The 17257-nt window shown below is 47.7% G+C and overlaps 1 protein-coding gene across 2 annotated transcripts in view; it reads left to right on the top strand.

Moving 5' to 3' along the window:
- The window catches only part of PHF2 (PHD finger protein 2), an 83425-nt gene extending 76584 nt beyond the window's left edge, over window positions 1-6841 (top strand). Inside the window, exons 19-23 of one of the 2 annotated variants that reach the window (XM_085235767.1) lie at window positions 411-688; window positions 1165-1260; window positions 1900-2009; window positions 3136-3397; window positions 6024-6841. In XM_085235767.1, coding sequence (XP_085091893.1) covers window positions 411-688; window positions 1165-1260; window positions 1900-2009; window positions 3136-3397; window positions 6024-6112 — 835 coding nt within the window. In that variant the 3' untranslated portion in view covers window positions 6113-6841. The remainder of the gene's footprint in view (window positions 1-410; window positions 689-1164; window positions 1261-1899; window positions 2010-3135; window positions 3398-6023) is intronic. The other variant, XM_085235768.1, reaches the window with a different exon arrangement.
- The last annotated feature ends 10416 nt before the right edge of the window (window positions 6842-17257 follow it).

Below are 17257 nucleotides of genomic sequence, written 5' to 3'. Positions count from 1 at the left end.
GTTCTTGCCCGCTCTAGCTCTGTTACAGGAAGGTGGGAATTTGGGTGTACGAGTGAGGGGCTCACACGCTCAGAGCTGGGGGGTAGAACTGCTGCATTGTTGGGAGCTTTGAAAAGTTACCTGACCTCTGTCCTTGCACACCAGCAACGACAGCAAAGAGCTGCATATCACATGCATAGCCAGGTGGTTCACAGCTTCCTGACTTCCAAGGCAGCAAGCCTAAATTTAATGCATGGTAATGTTGCTCTTAAAGTAAAAATAACCAGTGCTGGTTGCCCACCTGCTTTAAGCACAGCAATAGGAAGTTTGCTCTAGCAGCACTATCAGGTGAAAGAAGTCAGCTATTTGTGAGGGGTGTGTGTTTTCATGGAATTGCTGATAGCTTCTGTATTCTCCGTGTTTTCCTGCAGTCAGCCACCTGCCTCACCCAGCACACAGGAAGCAATCCAGGGCATGCTATCCATGGCAAACCTCCAGTCGTCGGACTCCTGCCTGCAGGCCTCCTGGGGGACCAACCAGGCCAAGAATAACTCCATCTCCTCACAGAACTCTAAAAAAGCAGGTGGCGGTGGCAACAAAAACGCTGGCAAACGATTATTAAAGAAAAGCACAAAAAACAGTATTGATATTGAAGATTATGATGAAGATCAGGATCACTTAGATGCCTGTTTTAAAGATTCAGATTACGGTAAGCACAACAAAGCAGACTGAGTAAGTGTGCACACGTGCATATTTGTTCATATCTGCAGATGCCCCTTCCGTGTGTTTCCTTGGTGTGCAGATTCACATCTTGTCTTTGCACAGTGCAGAGCAGGAGGGCTTCAGTCTAGCTTGGGATAAAGAACCCCGTCTGTCTTTCTTCCAGCTATGCTGCCACTCCACAGGCAAGAGGGAGACTCATTTTTCCTGTTTGAGAACTTTCTCTGTGTACCCTAAAAGTAGCTGGTCACAACTCAGTGACATCAGCTTCTGAGTGTAGTGTGGATAAGAGCAGGAGAATGTCCCCAGATGGTTTCCAGCTGTTACCTCTCAGCAGTACCTCTGGGGGCCTTTGCTCTTCTAGCTGTAATACCTGTGGTCACCATCGCTGTATAGAGCAAGTGGGCCTCTCTGCACTATATAATTGTCTCCTACACTGAAACTACTCTTTGTTTCCTATTGTAGTTTACCCTTCTCTTGAATCGGATGAAGATAATCCAGTATTCAAATCTCGATCAAAGAAAAGGAAAAGTTCTGATGATGCCCCTTACAGCCCAACAGGTAAGCTCTTACAATTTGTGCTACTCAGACTAAGCCATGCAGGTCCCTAAGGAACCAGCCATTTTTCAAGGAATGCGGAAACTGTAAGACCAAAAATGAGCAATTTCTCTGTAATGTGAAGGATTAAACCTTTCCAGTACAGGGGGGGAAGATTTCACATACTGGGACTTGTACCGATGTGTTAGTTTTTCTCCATCAATCAGTTGGCAGGAGAAGTGTTTTTTGGGGTAGGTTTTTGATTTATTTTTCTTCATGCTCCTATGAAGGAAGGATTGGTGGCAGTAGCGTAGTAGTGAAAGCCCAGACAGTTGATCAGCCCTGGCTTTTAGTGTTGTGTAAAGAGAAACAAGTAGGAATGGTCTCCTTTGGGTTCAGCCAATGCTGATGTTCTGGAAGGCTGTTTTTTTGTTGCAGCTCACCAGAGGCAGTGCAAGGCCAGGGGATCCCTGGGCACCCTTTGCTGTGGCCACTAATGAAGGATTCTCCACAGCTTGCTGTGTGACAAGCGGCCCATTTCTTAGCTTGTGACATTGCACATCCATCTCCTGCTCAGGAGGGCAGTCCCGTTGCCCAGTGTGTGGTTATGGAGCTCACATGGGCACTCTGCACCTGCCTCACCTCTGATTGCTTTCCTTGCAGCACGAGTCGGCCCCTCAGTGCCTCGGCAAGACAGACCGGTGCGGGAGGGAACAAGGGTCGCCTCCATCGAAACCGGCCTCGCCGCTGCAGCCGCGAAGTTGTCACAGCAGGTGAGGTTGCTTAAGAAGCAGTAGCTGTCAGGAAATGAAAGCTGCAGTCATGACCAAGCACCAGAGCAGTGCCAGCCCTTCTTGGGGTTTATTTGTGCCAGTTTGGCAAGGCTTATCAGTCTCAGGGGAAATAAACAGGAGGAAAATCCAGCAGTGTTGCACCATGCATAGCTGACAATTACATGGTGCAGAGCAGGAAGTCTGTTGGGCATGCAGAGAGGCACTGAGAGAGCATGCATGTCTACCTGCATTCTTGCAGGCTAGAGATAGAAGCAGGATCCCCAAAAGGAGAGTGCATGAGCGGCATAATGATGTGCTGGAAGTCTGGCTGGTGTGAGTGAGTTGGCTGCTGGGGAGCATTAGGGCTTACTCCCAAAGTTTTGGTTAACTAAGGGCAGCTAGTATCAGTTTAGCAAATGTATTGAGGCACTTCTGGCTGTAGAAAAGTATCCTTTGGTCGCTGGAGGGGTCAGGTAGGTGCTGAGTGCCTCACGCACACCAACCCGACAAATGTGACACCACAAAGTACGAGGTCTGTTGGGGAGTTGCTGGAGTTGTGGCATTTGGTGGCACTTTTGTGGTGGGCGCTGTTGGGAAGCAGCATTTTGTCAGGAAGTGGACTTGTAGGTAGGCGAGGGAAACAGGAGACAGTGACAGACAGCTTTGCTCACTGTGTGAGTAGGTGCAGCTAGAGGTGTTACCTTAGCAGCTTCTGTGAATAAGTGGGCTGTTTAATGTCCTTCTATTACGAAAGCATATGAAGATACCTGAAGATAGGAGATGCCAGTGCATTCGGAACGTGGAAAGGTTTGCTCATACAAAACCACGCTGGTCTCCCAAGGCAGGGTCATTTTGGCGCTGGCTGGCTCTCCCTCACCGCAGTGCACTGAGAGTTAACAAGCAAGGAGGCTCTGCACAAGGCGCATACGTAGATGCAAGAAAGGCAGCGTGTGCATGTGGCAGAGAGCTGGGAGCGAGATGGTATCGGAACAGACTCTGAGCAGTTTGTACGTGGCAAACTTCGTTGTTTTTCATTGTATCAGGACCCTAAGCAGCACCACTGGCCCTTGCCATAGCTAAAGGTCTTCTGAGGATTAATCTGAGCTTCATGTTTGTCATTTTAAAGGAGGAACAAAAAGGCAAGAAGAAAAAAAATACCAAAAAGAAGCTGTCAACCAACAACGCGAACAAACCAGCTCAGGAAGGCAGCTCGCCAGAGCCGAAGCTGGAGTCACATGCCAGCAGCCTCACAGATCACGAGTACACCGCAGGGGCCAGCACCTTTGGGGCCGCCCAGCCTAACAGGGGATCGCAGCCGATGGCACCCGGTGTTTTCCTCACACAGAGGAGACCCTCATCATCCTCGCAGAACAATGCCTCCGCCAAAGGTACCAGGAAACGCCTGGGGTTATGGTGTAGGAATGGGGAAGGGTGATTTGGTCATATAATCCATGCCCTTTGCAGGGCCTTCATGTGTGGTGTCTGTCATGGGTCTGTGGAATTGTTTTGGTAGGACAAACCTGGTTGGAGATTTGACCCATAGCCTTGGCTGCCCTGGGCCTGGGCTGCAGCGTGGGCCTAAATATGTGCTTTGCTGCCTGGCATTTGCTGTTGTAGACTGTGAGGCGTCCTATGCTAGGAAATACTCTGAGCATGCCCTGGGCTTTCTGAGGAGGACACGCAGTGGTCACATCACAGTCCAGCCTGTCTGGTGAAGCTTTGACAAGGGAAGGAGGCATCCATGAAGGCTGCTGTGCTAGGCACTGCTGTTTTAGGCTTCTTTTTATGCAGTAGCTATGCAGAGGTGTAAATAAGGACATCCTGCCCGGCAAGTGTAGAGCAGTGAGAATCTGCAAAGCTGTCCTGAGAGCTGCAACAAGGGAGCAGAGGAATGTCAAGCCTTGGGAGTTACCCAACCACATAACCAGAACCAAGAGACGAAGAGATCGCTTGTTATCGGCTGTAGGGAAAGCATTAAAAAGCTGGAGCTGTCTGGGGCCTGGGCTTGGACCTCCTTGTTCCTTGCTTGAACTTTGCTGAGAAAGCACAATAAAGGCAGGTGTGTGGGACGGGCAGGAACTTCAAGTGCACTGTGTATGATGAAGATCAAGCGTGCGATCCCACAGGAGAGACCTATTGTAAAAAGTGAGGCTATGTGGCAGTTGTTTCCAGTATTCTTCTGTATGTGAGTGGAGCAAATCATAGTGTGAGGTGTCCTGCAGCCCCTTGGAGGGGTGCCAACCGGTAAAACATCACAGGCCATATAGGAGGATGTGCCCATGGTAGACTCTAGGGCCCTTCCAGGAGCTGGCAACACCTGTGGCTCTCTACAGAACTGGAATGAAGTGAAAATTCTTGCCTGGAATTATGTCTCTGTGGCGAAATGGTGTCATGAAGGCCCAAGAGATCCGTGGAAGAAGTGGTGGGAAGAGAAGTGCTGAATGGAGCCCAACCCCAGTCAGGCCAGTGAGCTGGGCAAACCAGCCAGGGCATCGTGGAGAGAGCTTGTATGGGCATGTGGAACACAGCTTGCCCATGGTATAGCTCGATCCTCAAAGGAGGGGAGGAACCATGTGCCAGAAGTGCATACCCGTCCATGCAGGGGAAGGAGCACTTTCAGAACCTCCAGTGCAGGGTCTTGAGACAGCTGGGGCCACCAAGCGGACATCAAGCTATCTCTCTTGCATGGAACACAGGGAGTTCCAGGCTGGGTATCATCAGTAATGAAGGGATGATGGGATGAAGCAGAATCAGGGAGCTCTCAGACTACTTTAGGGAGGATAGATGACTCAGAATGAGGCAAAAGGATGAAAAATGAAGAAATTATAAATTGCCTTTCAGTACTATCAGTGACTGTAGAAGCACATTCTTGTTGAGAAAGGCTATAGTGTGGAAGTCACTGTTTGCCTTTTGGGCTTGAGTAGTCCCATGGAAAGTGTCACCCATACCGTCATGGCTTGGAACACAAAGTAGATGGGAGAAGTGGAAAGGAGCTGAGATGCTTGAGGTATTACACATGGATGCACCAATAGTGGTGGGATAGGAAGGACTTGGGTGGGTTGATGTGGTTGCCAGGTCTCAGATGCCTTGGAGGCCTGTAAAGTAAAGTGGGAGCTGGCGAGAGATGAGGTGGAGATCAGCTGTGCTTGCTGCACTGGTCCTTGTGGAAGAGTGTGGGGGAACACAGACCTTCTTGAATGGTGCATCCTGTGAGCATGGGTCTGGTTTGTGATGGTGTTTCTGTCACATGAGTATGAGGAAAGGGCAGGTTGTCCACTTTGAGTGCTTTGTAGTGCATTGGTGCTAACCTGAATCTGAACATGTGTGTACGTGTGTATGTATTCAGTGGCTTTCTGACTGGGCTGACTGCAGATGGTGTCTGTAGTGCTATGGAAAGAGAGGGCAAGGAAAGCACACTGGTAGTGTCAGTGAGGTGGCATGCAAGCTGTGCCCTGGGCATCAGATTCTCCCTTGAGGATGTGTGAAATAGTGGAGAAGCTGCTCAGAGATCCCAGAGGTGCCTGCGTGTGTATGTGGTGAATGCAGGCAGTGTTTGACAGCCTGCCGGGTGCCTCTGTGTGTGCAGCAATACCTACACAGAGGTACTGCTCTGGTGAGCTCTGAGGCATGAGACAGTGCTGGAATGACTGGGGCTGGGTGGTCACGCTGGGGCACCCCTTGAGCTGGGGTGTGTGCAGGTTCAGGGCCGGGCATGGGCGCAGCACGGCAGTGCTGGCACTGTGGAGGCAGCTGGTGCCGCAGGTACGCACTGGGACCTGCCCTGGCTGCAGTGGTGCTGATTTGTGCAAGAGACTGTGCTTCTCTCTGAGGCACGTCTGGGTTTGGGATGGTTGTGGGAGATCCCTCAAGTTCGAGGGACAGCCGTGGTCTCCTGGAGGTGCTGGGGTAGGGATGGGGTCGGGAAGGTGGTGGTGTGGGGCTGAGGGCTCGCTGCTGTGGGATGGCGTGGGGCAGGAGCCAGGCTGGGGCTCACCACTGCCACTCTCCCTCCAGGAAAGCGCACGAAGAAGGGGATGGCCACGGCCAAGCAGCGGCTCGGCAAGATCCTGAAGATCCACCGGAATGGGAAGTTGCTCCTTTAGCTCCGCCTGACTTGGAGCACAACGATAACAACCCTCTTAACTTTCGGCGGTCGGAGTGTACAGAATCCTGCTATAAATATTTTTTAATATAGATGTCCTTTCTCAGAGTGCTGAGAGTGACTAGTCCGCAAAAAGTTAATCCTCGCCTGGCCCCACGGTGCTGAGCGTGCCGGGAGGTGAGAGAGCACCCGGCCCACGGGGGTGAGGACAGCGAGGGGTCGGGGACGGAGTGTGGTGGGGGACTGGGGGCACTGGGAGCGTTCCCCCCGGCCGTGCCATGTTGATGCGTTTCCCGAGGCATCCTTTTCCTAGAATGTAGCTTGTACATAGCTTTTGGAATAATGACCACCTGTTTTTTATAAGGGGAAAGTCTCTCCGGGCGCTGCCCGTAGCAGTGGCCCTTACCAGCTCTTTGCGTAACTTCTTGTACGAGGAGGGAGACAGTTATTTTACTAGCACCTTGTGGAGTGTTTCCGTGTTTTGTGACGATGTAATTTATTAATGTTTGTAGCTTTTTATATTTGTACATTTCTTATGGGCTTTGTTTATATACACACATTACTGGGGCGCGGCGCCCGCGGGGAACCAGAGCCACCCGCAGCCCATGGCCATCAGGGCCATGCTGGCCTGGGCGTCACGCCAGCTTTTTTTATTATGATTATTATTATTAGTATTATTATTTTTTCGCGACATGTACATTTCTAACAAAGTTTATCGTGGCTATCTATCTATGACGGTGTTTTATTTACCAATTCATATCAAATGCTCTTGTATCGAGTTCACGAAATCTAAGTAAACCTAGAGCAAAGTTTAAAGAAGGAAAAAAAAAAAAAAAAAAGAAAAAAAAGAGAAAGCAAAGTAAACTATTTCAGGTTTTGTATACAACTGCCTGGGCCTGGCCTTTTTGTGGGGTCGGCGAGGGGCAGTGTGTGGGCTTGGTGGAGGGGTGCAGGGCAGGGCTAGAGGCTCAGAGTGGTGTCTGCCCTGTTCTGCTGCTCTCTCAGTGCAAGCAGGAACTGGGGAGCTGTGCTGAGCCTTTGCAAGCATCCCCCAGCACTAAGCCAGCGCCTGGTCTGCTTGTAGCAGTCCCTACCACCACCTCCAGATCTGGTCTTGGCTCCTCCTTCACCCTACCTAGCCCTGAGGGGCAGTTACTTGGTTTATGGTTATGACACACCCTGTGGTCCACTCAGACACATCTGCCTTCTATCCACATCATTTGCCATCCTCAGGCAAACATACACACTCAGTACTCCCTGCTTCCTCCTCTCCTCTTGGAGGTCACCAGGTGCTGCAGCTTTGCCACTTTCACCCACTGAATGGTCAGATAACTCACACACTTTGAGCCATTTGTCCAGATTGACCCCCCTGTCAGTGGTGCTGTTTCCCATGTACTCCTCCCTTATCACAAGAGACTGAATGTGATGCCACTGAAATGTGCAGCTACTGCTGCTTCTGCAGTTCTCTTTCTTAACACAAGGTTGTTTGCATCCATCGCACCCAGGCTGCTCCATCGTTCTTGGCCCATACTATGGGAACAGTGAAAGCAACTGACTGTGACCTGCAGAGAGCCATTTAATTACCCATGATGGCAGCCCCAGAAGGCTCAAGGTTCATGTTGTAAAGTCCCCTGCCTAGATACTGTGGCTTCAACCCCATTACATAGCTGACGATGGGAGACTAACATCTTTCTTTTTACTGGCTGCATCTCTTCGAACAAACAGGTGTCTCTTGATGATGAACTTTTGTTGTAATTCCTTAAGAAAAAAAAAAAAACAGGCCAAGTGTGCTGTTTGCTGATGGCTTCTTTTTTTGGGTAGATTTTGCCTGTGTCTGTCCTAGGGTTGTCAGATACTATGTGCAAAACTGATCCCAGCTAGATGCTGGCAGCGTTCAAACCAGGCAATCAGAGGTGACACGTGATGGGTGGGTTAAGGTAGTGGATTTCAGGGCATGGTTGTGAATTTAGCTCAATTGAGTTATCTGAAGGAAAGCTGAAAAGCTACTTTCAGCCAAGGGTTAGAATGACTTTTGGACAAGGATAGTATGGCAAGTATATAGGGGGACCCAGGGAATGTTCCTGCATGGAGTAGGGCACCAGCACCTCAATGAAAGCATCAAGAGAGGCAGCATTCTGATTCTCTCTTTCAGCACAGAAGGTCACGTCAGCCAGCAGCTCCTTACAAATTCACAGGCCAAAACAGTAATGCCTTGGATGGCCTGCTGAGTTTCTGGGACCGCAGTATGTCCTCACAGCGACATTTTGGACAGGAGGTTAAGGTGGCTCACGGCAATAGCACACGTTCACCAGCTGGGGGAGTTAACAGTTTAGAAACAGCCACAGCCCGTAAGGACCTGGTGCAACAAAACGCCGAGCACCTCTGCAGGCTCGGTGACGCTGCCTGCTTACCAGGTTTCTTGCAGTGCGGCTGAGGATGCCCGTGTCTCGATGCACGCGTACCACTCCCAGCAGCCCCAGGAGGCCACCACAAGGCTCTGAGTCAGTCCATGCAGCTTCAGAAACGAGTGATATCGTAGCAGCTGTTGCAGATGAAAGGAACCTGGCATGCTGGCCCAGAGTTGCTTTCCCCTTTGGGTAATTTCATGCTGACTTCATGCCAACAGGACTGCTTTGCTGGCCTGTTGGATTGTTGGGGACTTCTTGCCGTTCTCCTCTGGGTCAGTCGTGGTTTCTACAGTCTTGTCTCTAAGGCAACCATTTAATGGCTTGTTAAAAATCATCACTTGTATCTCTTGCTAGTTGATTATTCTGTCTGGCCACACCAGATCTTTTCCCTTTGCCTGTGCATTTGTAGCCCTTCCTCTACACCCCAAATAGTCCGTTTCTTCCAGCCACATACTTACACACCAGCTGTAAGGGTGGAGTGCACAGATCTACCTTGGCCTTCACTGTGAATGCTGCTATAGCAGCATCTCTGTCTCTGCAGGTGGGCTGCTGCCCCTGTGCAGGTGACACCATTCCCAGGCAACTCCTTCACCTCTTTGGGGCAAACTCCAGAGGACTCTGCACTTAACCAATTCTCCTACACAATCATAATACATAAAAGTAGAGCATATGCTGGATAATGGGGTCAGGCCTGCTTCACCATCTGACTGACTTGGTGCTTCCCATCCACACAGCAGCCTCATCCTCACAACAGAGGTAAAACCTGTTCAGCTGCAGGCTCCATGCAGTACCTTCATGGGCCCCCAGCCCATCCCATCTCCATTTGTTCAGTGCTGAGCAAATGTTGCCCCAAACCAACATTGCAAGGTGACTGTGTAGCAATCCTATTCCTCCCATCTTCCAGCTCTCCACACAGCAAGAACACACGTGGATCTCCCCACAGCCATCTGAGGCCACAGAGTGTTCCTGTGTATCCACATTAATTCTGACAAGGTTGTCTGAGGACGTCTAGCAGCTCCGATAGCAGCACTATGCTTAGCGGATGCTGTGTTAGACACTTCTGCAGTCAGGTGAAATATTCCTGTCTCGCTTTGCCAATGTAGAGACCTGCAGGAGAGATTTCTGCAGTAGATTTTACTTCTACAGAGTCTGGAAACTGGACATCTGTTGATTCAAAGCTCAGTGTGCAAAGGATGGTATTACCAGGGAGGCAATTTCTGTACACAAAGACACAGAGAGGCTGCTGGATGCTCCAGCTGAATAGCATTCAGGTTTCTGCACTTTCTGGCTTGAAACTGACAGGAATCATTTACAAACTGGCAGCAGGCACAGCCCCACATCAGGCTGGCTGATTTATGTTCATCTTTCATCTCCAGCCCCAGCAACTCTGAGCACACCACAGTGAGTGTGCTTGTTACTTCAACAGTGGCACGCTGCCATCCTGCAAGACAAAAGCCGTTCTTTCCATTAACATCTGACATGGATTTGTAGTACCCACCCTGCAGAATTCACAGCATTTGTGTAAACAGTTTTGAAGTTGTTCTGTGTATATCATGAGAGAAAGTCTGCTTTTCCTCTTCTCTTAAAAGTGTAATAATTATAATTAATTAAGATCTCCCTGTTCTCAGTCTGCCGTGAAGATGCACTTTGAGGCTCATTTTTAGGTCACTGTTCTGTCAAACTTCACATACTTCTTTCCCCCAGCTAACTGTATTTACCAAACATTTGGCTCCATGGCCACTGCTCCAAACCTGGAGCTGCCAGCCCAAGCTCGCCTTCCTTTGGCTCTCCCTTTGCTTGCAGACCATATGCAAAGGAAATCTGCTCCTGAAAAGTGAGCCCTGCAGTCTTGCTTTCACGTTCAACTTCATCAAATTAATAATTAGCACTCACTTAAGTGACAAGGAGATACGTCTTAAAAGGCCTTGTGTTTACACTACTCTTTCATTTACTCTTTCAAAAGCTTTCTTTGGCAGCCAGAGGAAAGCATGATGCACCCTTCCTTCCAGAGGTCACTGGGCCATCTTGGTTCAGTTCCATACACGGGGCTGCAGCACAAGCTGTGCAGCTCTTACCCCAGTGTTTGTCATCACACCTTGCCACTAGCTGAGGGAGGGCCAGAGCCCTGCTGGGGCCACAGCTCTGCTCACAGCCTCACAAAGCCCCTTGCCCCTTAAGACCAGTGAACCAGGCCTGTAATACTGCATGGCTCCTCACACAAGGGAGGCTCTGCAGGTGCTTCATGGTGGACTGACAACAATATTTAATCTGTTTCTCCTGGAACACCACAGCAGCCCTTCTAACCTAGGTGTGCCACCAGCCATAACTTGCTGGGATAACACCATCCAGTGACACATGAGCAGAATGCTTGAGAGGTCCTTAACAAACAATGAAAGAGATGGTATATCAACGTCATGGGAGCCATTAGATAGATTAAGGGCCTCTCTCTGTGCTCAGCCAGTGAGGGCTTTCTCCAAATGGTGTCTGATAAGCCTGTAGGTAAACCTCTCAAAACATAGTGGCATCATTTTTCTTACTGTACCTCCAGTTTGCAAGGCTAGATCTGTAATTACTTTGCTCAGGATACAAGCTGTATCCTGAGGAATAACAGCTGGGTTAAGAGACTTCTGCCTCACAATAGCCTTTGGTGAAGGGAACAAAAAGCCACTGGATGGAGCAGCTCAGCTTTTACACACAGCTGGAGCCCTGCAGTAAGTGGCCTTTCTCTTCCCTGGTCCCTGGAACAGAGCACCTGAAAGGTGAGGCCCATGACAAGTGGCTCAGTTTCACCTTTTAGCTACCTGTGTGGTTACAGCCTTGCTGGTAATGACTGATGTCATTCTGTTACTGCAGTGCCCAATTTACCACATCTGTAAGGGTACACAGCACTACTCCCATGGCTCACACAGTCAAACACTGCAGAGCCTGGAGGGCCTGTCAGCCTGCCCTAGTTGTACTCCCTGCACTTGCTGGTAGCAGCAGTTCTTCTCCAGTGACCATTCTTTCACCTTCCTTGCTAAACTCAGCAATTCTAACCACACAGCCACTTTATTTTATTGCTGTCATAAAATATTTTGGGTCAGTGTGGAAAACAAATACCTCCGTAGAACATGAAGTATCAGATGCCTCAGTCCAGGGGAGGTAGAAAAGGTAAAAGGGGTGAATGGTTCCTAGCAGCATTTATGCATGACTTTATTGGAGCAGACCATGAAATAGGACATAGAACAAGTAACACAATGAAAAGTGCACTAATACAGTATGGTTTTATATGTCTCTTGCCCAAAGTTACAGGCTGTAGCAGCTCCTTTCAACATCCTTTCTTAATTCAAGTTCAGCAGCCTTGTTTCTTTTCCTTTAACATATCTCAAGGGATAACTCAAAACTCTCCCAGAGAATGAAATATTAATTAGAGAAAAGAATCTCACTGTGGCTCAGCACTGTGTGGCCTCTAGGAAGCAGAGGAACCCAGACCTAAAGTGCCTCCTTTGTGTGGGGCTTTTGTTCCCTACATTCCACCACTCTACACTGTCACAGCTGATAATACCTTAAAGTCCACTGAAAGAAAACTGTCATGGCTAAGTGTACCTTGGCTGCTTATACAGAATATAAGCTATTAACGAGCTTGTTATTTTGAGCAGGATTTACACAAATTGTTCCCCATCCAGCATTTGGCATAAGCAGTGATGACAACTTTTCAACAGATGCTAGCATGGAGAGAACAAAGATGCTGTGGCTTCAGACCATCTGCAGGGATTAAGCCTTCATCAAGTGAGGTGACTTTTTTCTGCTCTTGAGACAAAAGAAACTTTTCTTTTCCTCAACCTAAACACCTCAGTTTCTCCAAGACACCATTTCATTGCCAGGCTCGTTCACCACGGCTCATCTATCAGAGAGTCATCTGAGAACCACTGTTTTTTTTCCCCCCTCTAACATCCAGGCAAATCTGGATGCTCGATAATTCTTCAGCTCATCTATGGCTGCAACTTTCTACTTGATCCTGTTTCAAGGGTTCTGGCTGCTCCTTAGGCCACCAGCACTGGAAGAAATCTGATTTAACCACAAATTTCCCAAGAAAGTGACCCCACTCAGCAATTTATGATGTGTGATTGTAGGCACCACTGCTTTTCTTAAGCTTCCAAGCTATGTCTAGAGTAAAATGAAAAGGTAGATCATCCAGAACATTGTGATTCTCCATCATCGGCATAATGTCACAAATACGATCTGAACAATTAATATCAGTTAAGAAACTCTAATGCTTGTTTGCAGTATGCTTCGACTGGAAACAGCAGCATACAAACAATAAGCAACATCAGAGGGTCCCATTTTGGAATAACAAGAACCATGTGGCTGGCAGCTTCCTTGATCCAAAGCCCACTAGGGTACATGGCGATTTACATTTTTATTTGACATAGGACATATTTTAGAAGCTTAAGAAAAGCTGTGACACTTAATGACAGAAAAGTAATTAATATCAGTTCCAGGCCTTACTGCAGTTCCCATACCTCTCTCAAGACCTGCCCCACGCACTGTAATTGGCTATCACCAAGGTGGTTACCCTTCTGCTGTGAGAAAGGAAGGACACAAAGCACACTGATAAATTTCACATGTAATGCGGTAATGCATGTTTTAAGAATCACATATCCACAAAAAAATCCACATAGATATTTCCTACCATTTCTATTATGAAGTGCCCCATACCTTAGTAAGGTCAAAACAGATCTGTAAGTGAGAGGCACATGCAATCTTTGTGATTGTCACAGGAATACTATTTCATGCACAGAGGGAAATTTACAAGTAAAATAAAGAAAAGCTAATATTGATTGGGAGAGCTGAATGGAAGAATACTCACAGACTCCTCATTTGTAGGCTGGGACCACAAGGTGAGAGGCTGCTGGTACAGGGTAAGACAGGCCACAGTGAGAAAGGGCATAGATTTTCAGGTCAGAGGTTAGTTATCCTGCTACACCTGGGGAAATTAATGGGGATGTAGAGAGCAGACTCTGTTTCCACAGATTCTGCATTTGCTGTCAAAAAAATCACTGCTTGCCTAGTGCTATTGGAGGTCTGCACAGTGCTTGCTGCTCAACTTTCCTCCAGTCTCTGTGCAATCAATTAAGGAATATTAATATGACTGTTGACACACAACGCAGGTAATCCCCCTCTCCCAGTTCTTTGGCAGGTCTAATTAACTGGTACCTCACTATCACTAGATAGCAAAACAGCCATTTCTAGTCTATTCCTGACCTTCCTCCTCTATTATTCTCATTCAACGACACCAATTCAATCATTACCCAACAGAAGCCTCATGAAATACTTTTTCCTGAATTTTATGAATCTTAGTTTATTAAGATGAGCAGGGGGAGAAACAAATCCATAAAACCCACGCAGCCAGGTGTAACAATTGGACAGATCAACAAAGTGGGAAAGACATTGCAACAGAGACGTGACAATGGAAGGACCTGCACAACAGAAAGGTGCTATAAAAGAAGGGAAGTAGATTGTTCACCCATAACAGAAGATTCCAGGTTCAGAAAGGAAAGCTTCACCAAAGAGGAATCTCCAGAAAGAGATCCTTCCCTAGTGGCAGTCAGCCCTTAAATGAGGTCTAAGAGAGGTGCAGCCAGGCTCCACCCTTTCCTATCACATAGCAGAATTGCCTTCACCTGTGCTCCCTTGGCTGATTGGGTCCTTTCCCAGGTGTTCACTCAGGATTCCAACCGTGACTCAACAGTTCCCATACATCAGGGAATTTCTTTTTTATTCATGCTTGCCTTGCAGTAGACAAAAAATGTTATGAACCGCTAATGGGACAAAGTTAGCATGCCTCTGTCTCTTTAAATGGATATTCTTGGACTTTGGAGGACTGACTATAAGCCAAGGAGCATCTGCTCCCAGTTTTGTCTCTAAAGTGCAGTCATGGTGCGTATACTTCAATAGTGTGCTCTCCTTTGCAGCAGCACTGGCCAGGAGGAGAGGGGAGAGGGGGTTTAAGGGAGAAGAAGCCCCCAGGTGAGCTCATCATAATCATTTCTTGGAGCTCTTTGTTTAGCTCTGTTTGGCCTGTAGCGGCCATGTATACCTCATTTGCCATGAACTGACACGCACCCACCAAGACACAGAAATGCCCAGTGGACCTGATGTCACACAGAGCCCTCCCAGATGTGTCCTGTGCCTGCAAGGAGGAGCACAACAGACACTACGTGCACAAGTAAGAGGCTGCATGAGAAGCAGAGATATCCTGAGCACATCTTTTGGATATCTTCTAGCTCACAGCTTGCTCACAATGATACATATGTCAAAGACTGAAAATTGAGACTGTCTGACCCCAACTTCCCAGACCTCTGAAAATGGTTGTGTCTTCTTGTATCACCGGTCAACACAGTGATCCTGAATTTCTTTTTTTTTTTCTTTTCAATAATATATTTGATTTACCAGCAGTGAGTGTTATGCTTCATAATACACTGTCCTACATAACCCAATCTCCTTTTAAAATGGAATAACAGAGTTTGAAAGAAAACATGATTTAGAAGATTAAGAGGTAGGATCAGAAGTAAGCCACCTGTCAGACAGGATAAGAACACATGATTTTTTTTCTTTGGATTTAAGCAGTCATTTAAATGTAATAGTCATATGTTTTAGTGTTCGCTATAAGGTCTAATTTTAAAGAATTTGTGCAAAATAAATGAGCGTCTCCCATTTACAGCCATATTTTCAGCTATTATCTCCTTCATGGCTCTAGCCAATAACAAGGAACCAGCCTCTGTTATACTTATTCCTTGTCAGCAGCAATTTATTTATATGCAGACATCCAGGGAAATGTCTTTCTCAGACCTATTTCTATGCTGGCCCTGAACAGTCATCAAGCACTGAGCCAGGTGAAGCCCTCCAGATGCACACGTCTGTCTCAGGAATCCCCATTAATCGCAGTACGTGTGCGGGTACAGACTTGTACAGGCCTGATGAACAGACTGTTACTCTAAGAGATCAGCAGATGGGTGTATTCCTTATAAATATGTGTGTGTGTGTATGTATACATACATATATGTATGCATTTAGAGATATGAAAAACAAACTAACCCTAGACATAATAATGACTAAAGCCATACTTCACATTATTATTCGTTGTTATTGCTATTAAATGGCTCTTACTCATAACACAGCCCTACGGTATTTTGGATCTTAATCACCTTTTGTGGTATAAAATGGTCCAAACATCTGCTAAATGGAACAAAAGTGTAATCCATCAGTATCGATTAGAACAAACATAAACATCCCATTTCCTTGCAGACAAACGTGGCACAGCCTGAGCAGCGTCTCTGACTGTCAGAAGGTCCCTGAGCTCTAACAGTGAGGACAAGCAGGGTGCCTGCCTGCTCCGGGCACGAGGCACAGCTGAAGGGAGTTCTGGGGAGTGGGGTTTGGTAGGCTGGGAGGGGCTGGGGGCACACTGCTTCACCAGTGTCCTGTCTCTGTGCTTTCTGGGGCTGGAAGCTGGCAAAGGGCAGTCTGTGAGCTGCACTGAGCCAAGCTTGCAGGGCTGGCAGCTCCTCATTCTGCTGGGCACATCTCGGCTCCCCACCAGCTGTGGCACGTGTGCAGATGGCTGGGAAATGCCTGTGACTGGAGGAAGAGGCTGACTGAGAAAGTCTGGCTTTGTGAACCAGAAATGCTTTCTCTGATTGAATTTGAAACTTATAAACCTGAAACCAATCAGAAAAATGTTTCTTTCTTTGAAATGCACAGCTATTTTGAACAAGTACACATTGCTGTTCAGCTCATGTTCCAAGGAAAGCAGGCTCGCATCACTCCATGCCTCCCAGCTGGCAGGTTGGGCTGGGATAGATGGGATCCTACCCACCAGTCCTGCGTATTCTGCAGCTTCACACTGAATGACCTACAGAAGGCTGGAGAATCAAGCACTTAGTGGGCAATTTGTGCTGACTAAAGGTACATAGAAGGGCATGGCATAATGTTGTTTGTGCAACCATGGCAAGGACAGAGTCCCCAGTTCAGCACTAGAGAGGAAAAGTCCAACCACTCATCATAGCCAAGACAGCAAGACAATGTCTGATGGGGAAAAGAAAGAGGGAAGGGAGGAAAGAAAAAGTGATGGATCTAAAAAGGACATCATATCTTCACCAATGGATAACTGTTAGTGCTGTCAGCCACCGCTTTGCCATCTTCCTCAAGTGCATAGCTATGGATGGACTGAATGGCATGTGCTTTCTCCAGACCTTGTGGTTGCTGAAGTGATCACAGAAACGAGCACAGCTTCATCCTGGTGGACACTTGGCACCCTGGGATTCCCTGCATGACTTGTGCTTTGCCACGAATTCCAGCTGAGGTGTAAAAAATTTCTGCATCTGTCTCCTGTAGAAGTAGAAAGTGCACACTGGGTCTCAGTGTACAGCCAGCTGTGCTTCAGGCAAGTGCTGGAGGCACTGGCAGACAGCTATGCCATGCTGAAGAAATCACCCGATGTATACCAATGGTAATATTACGCTTTTGAGTCTGGGACTCTACGGGAGTTCCTCTTTATCCAAACTTTCAGGCCTCTAAATGTTCCTCTGCCAAAGACAATTATCAACAACATGGCTTTGTTAAAAACTAGAAGATTTTTAGCATATCACAAGTGCATGCAAAAAGGCCGTGTGCTTTTAGCTACCATCACTCCAGACTCTGAGTCTCATTTGAATGTGATCTGCTGTGTGAAAGTAATTGGAAAAACATGGCCAAAT

The sequence above is a fragment of the Meleagris gallopavo genome, chromosome 14 (genome assembly GCF_905368555.1).
Source record: "Meleagris gallopavo chromosome 14, MGAL_WU_HG_1.1, whole genome shotgun sequence".
In the NCBI taxonomy this organism is placed as follows: domain Eukaryota; kingdom Metazoa; phylum Chordata; class Aves; order Galliformes; family Phasianidae; genus Meleagris; species Meleagris gallopavo.
Note: the sequence above shows the minus strand (reverse complement) of the source record. Positions and strands in the feature narration are given on the sequence as shown.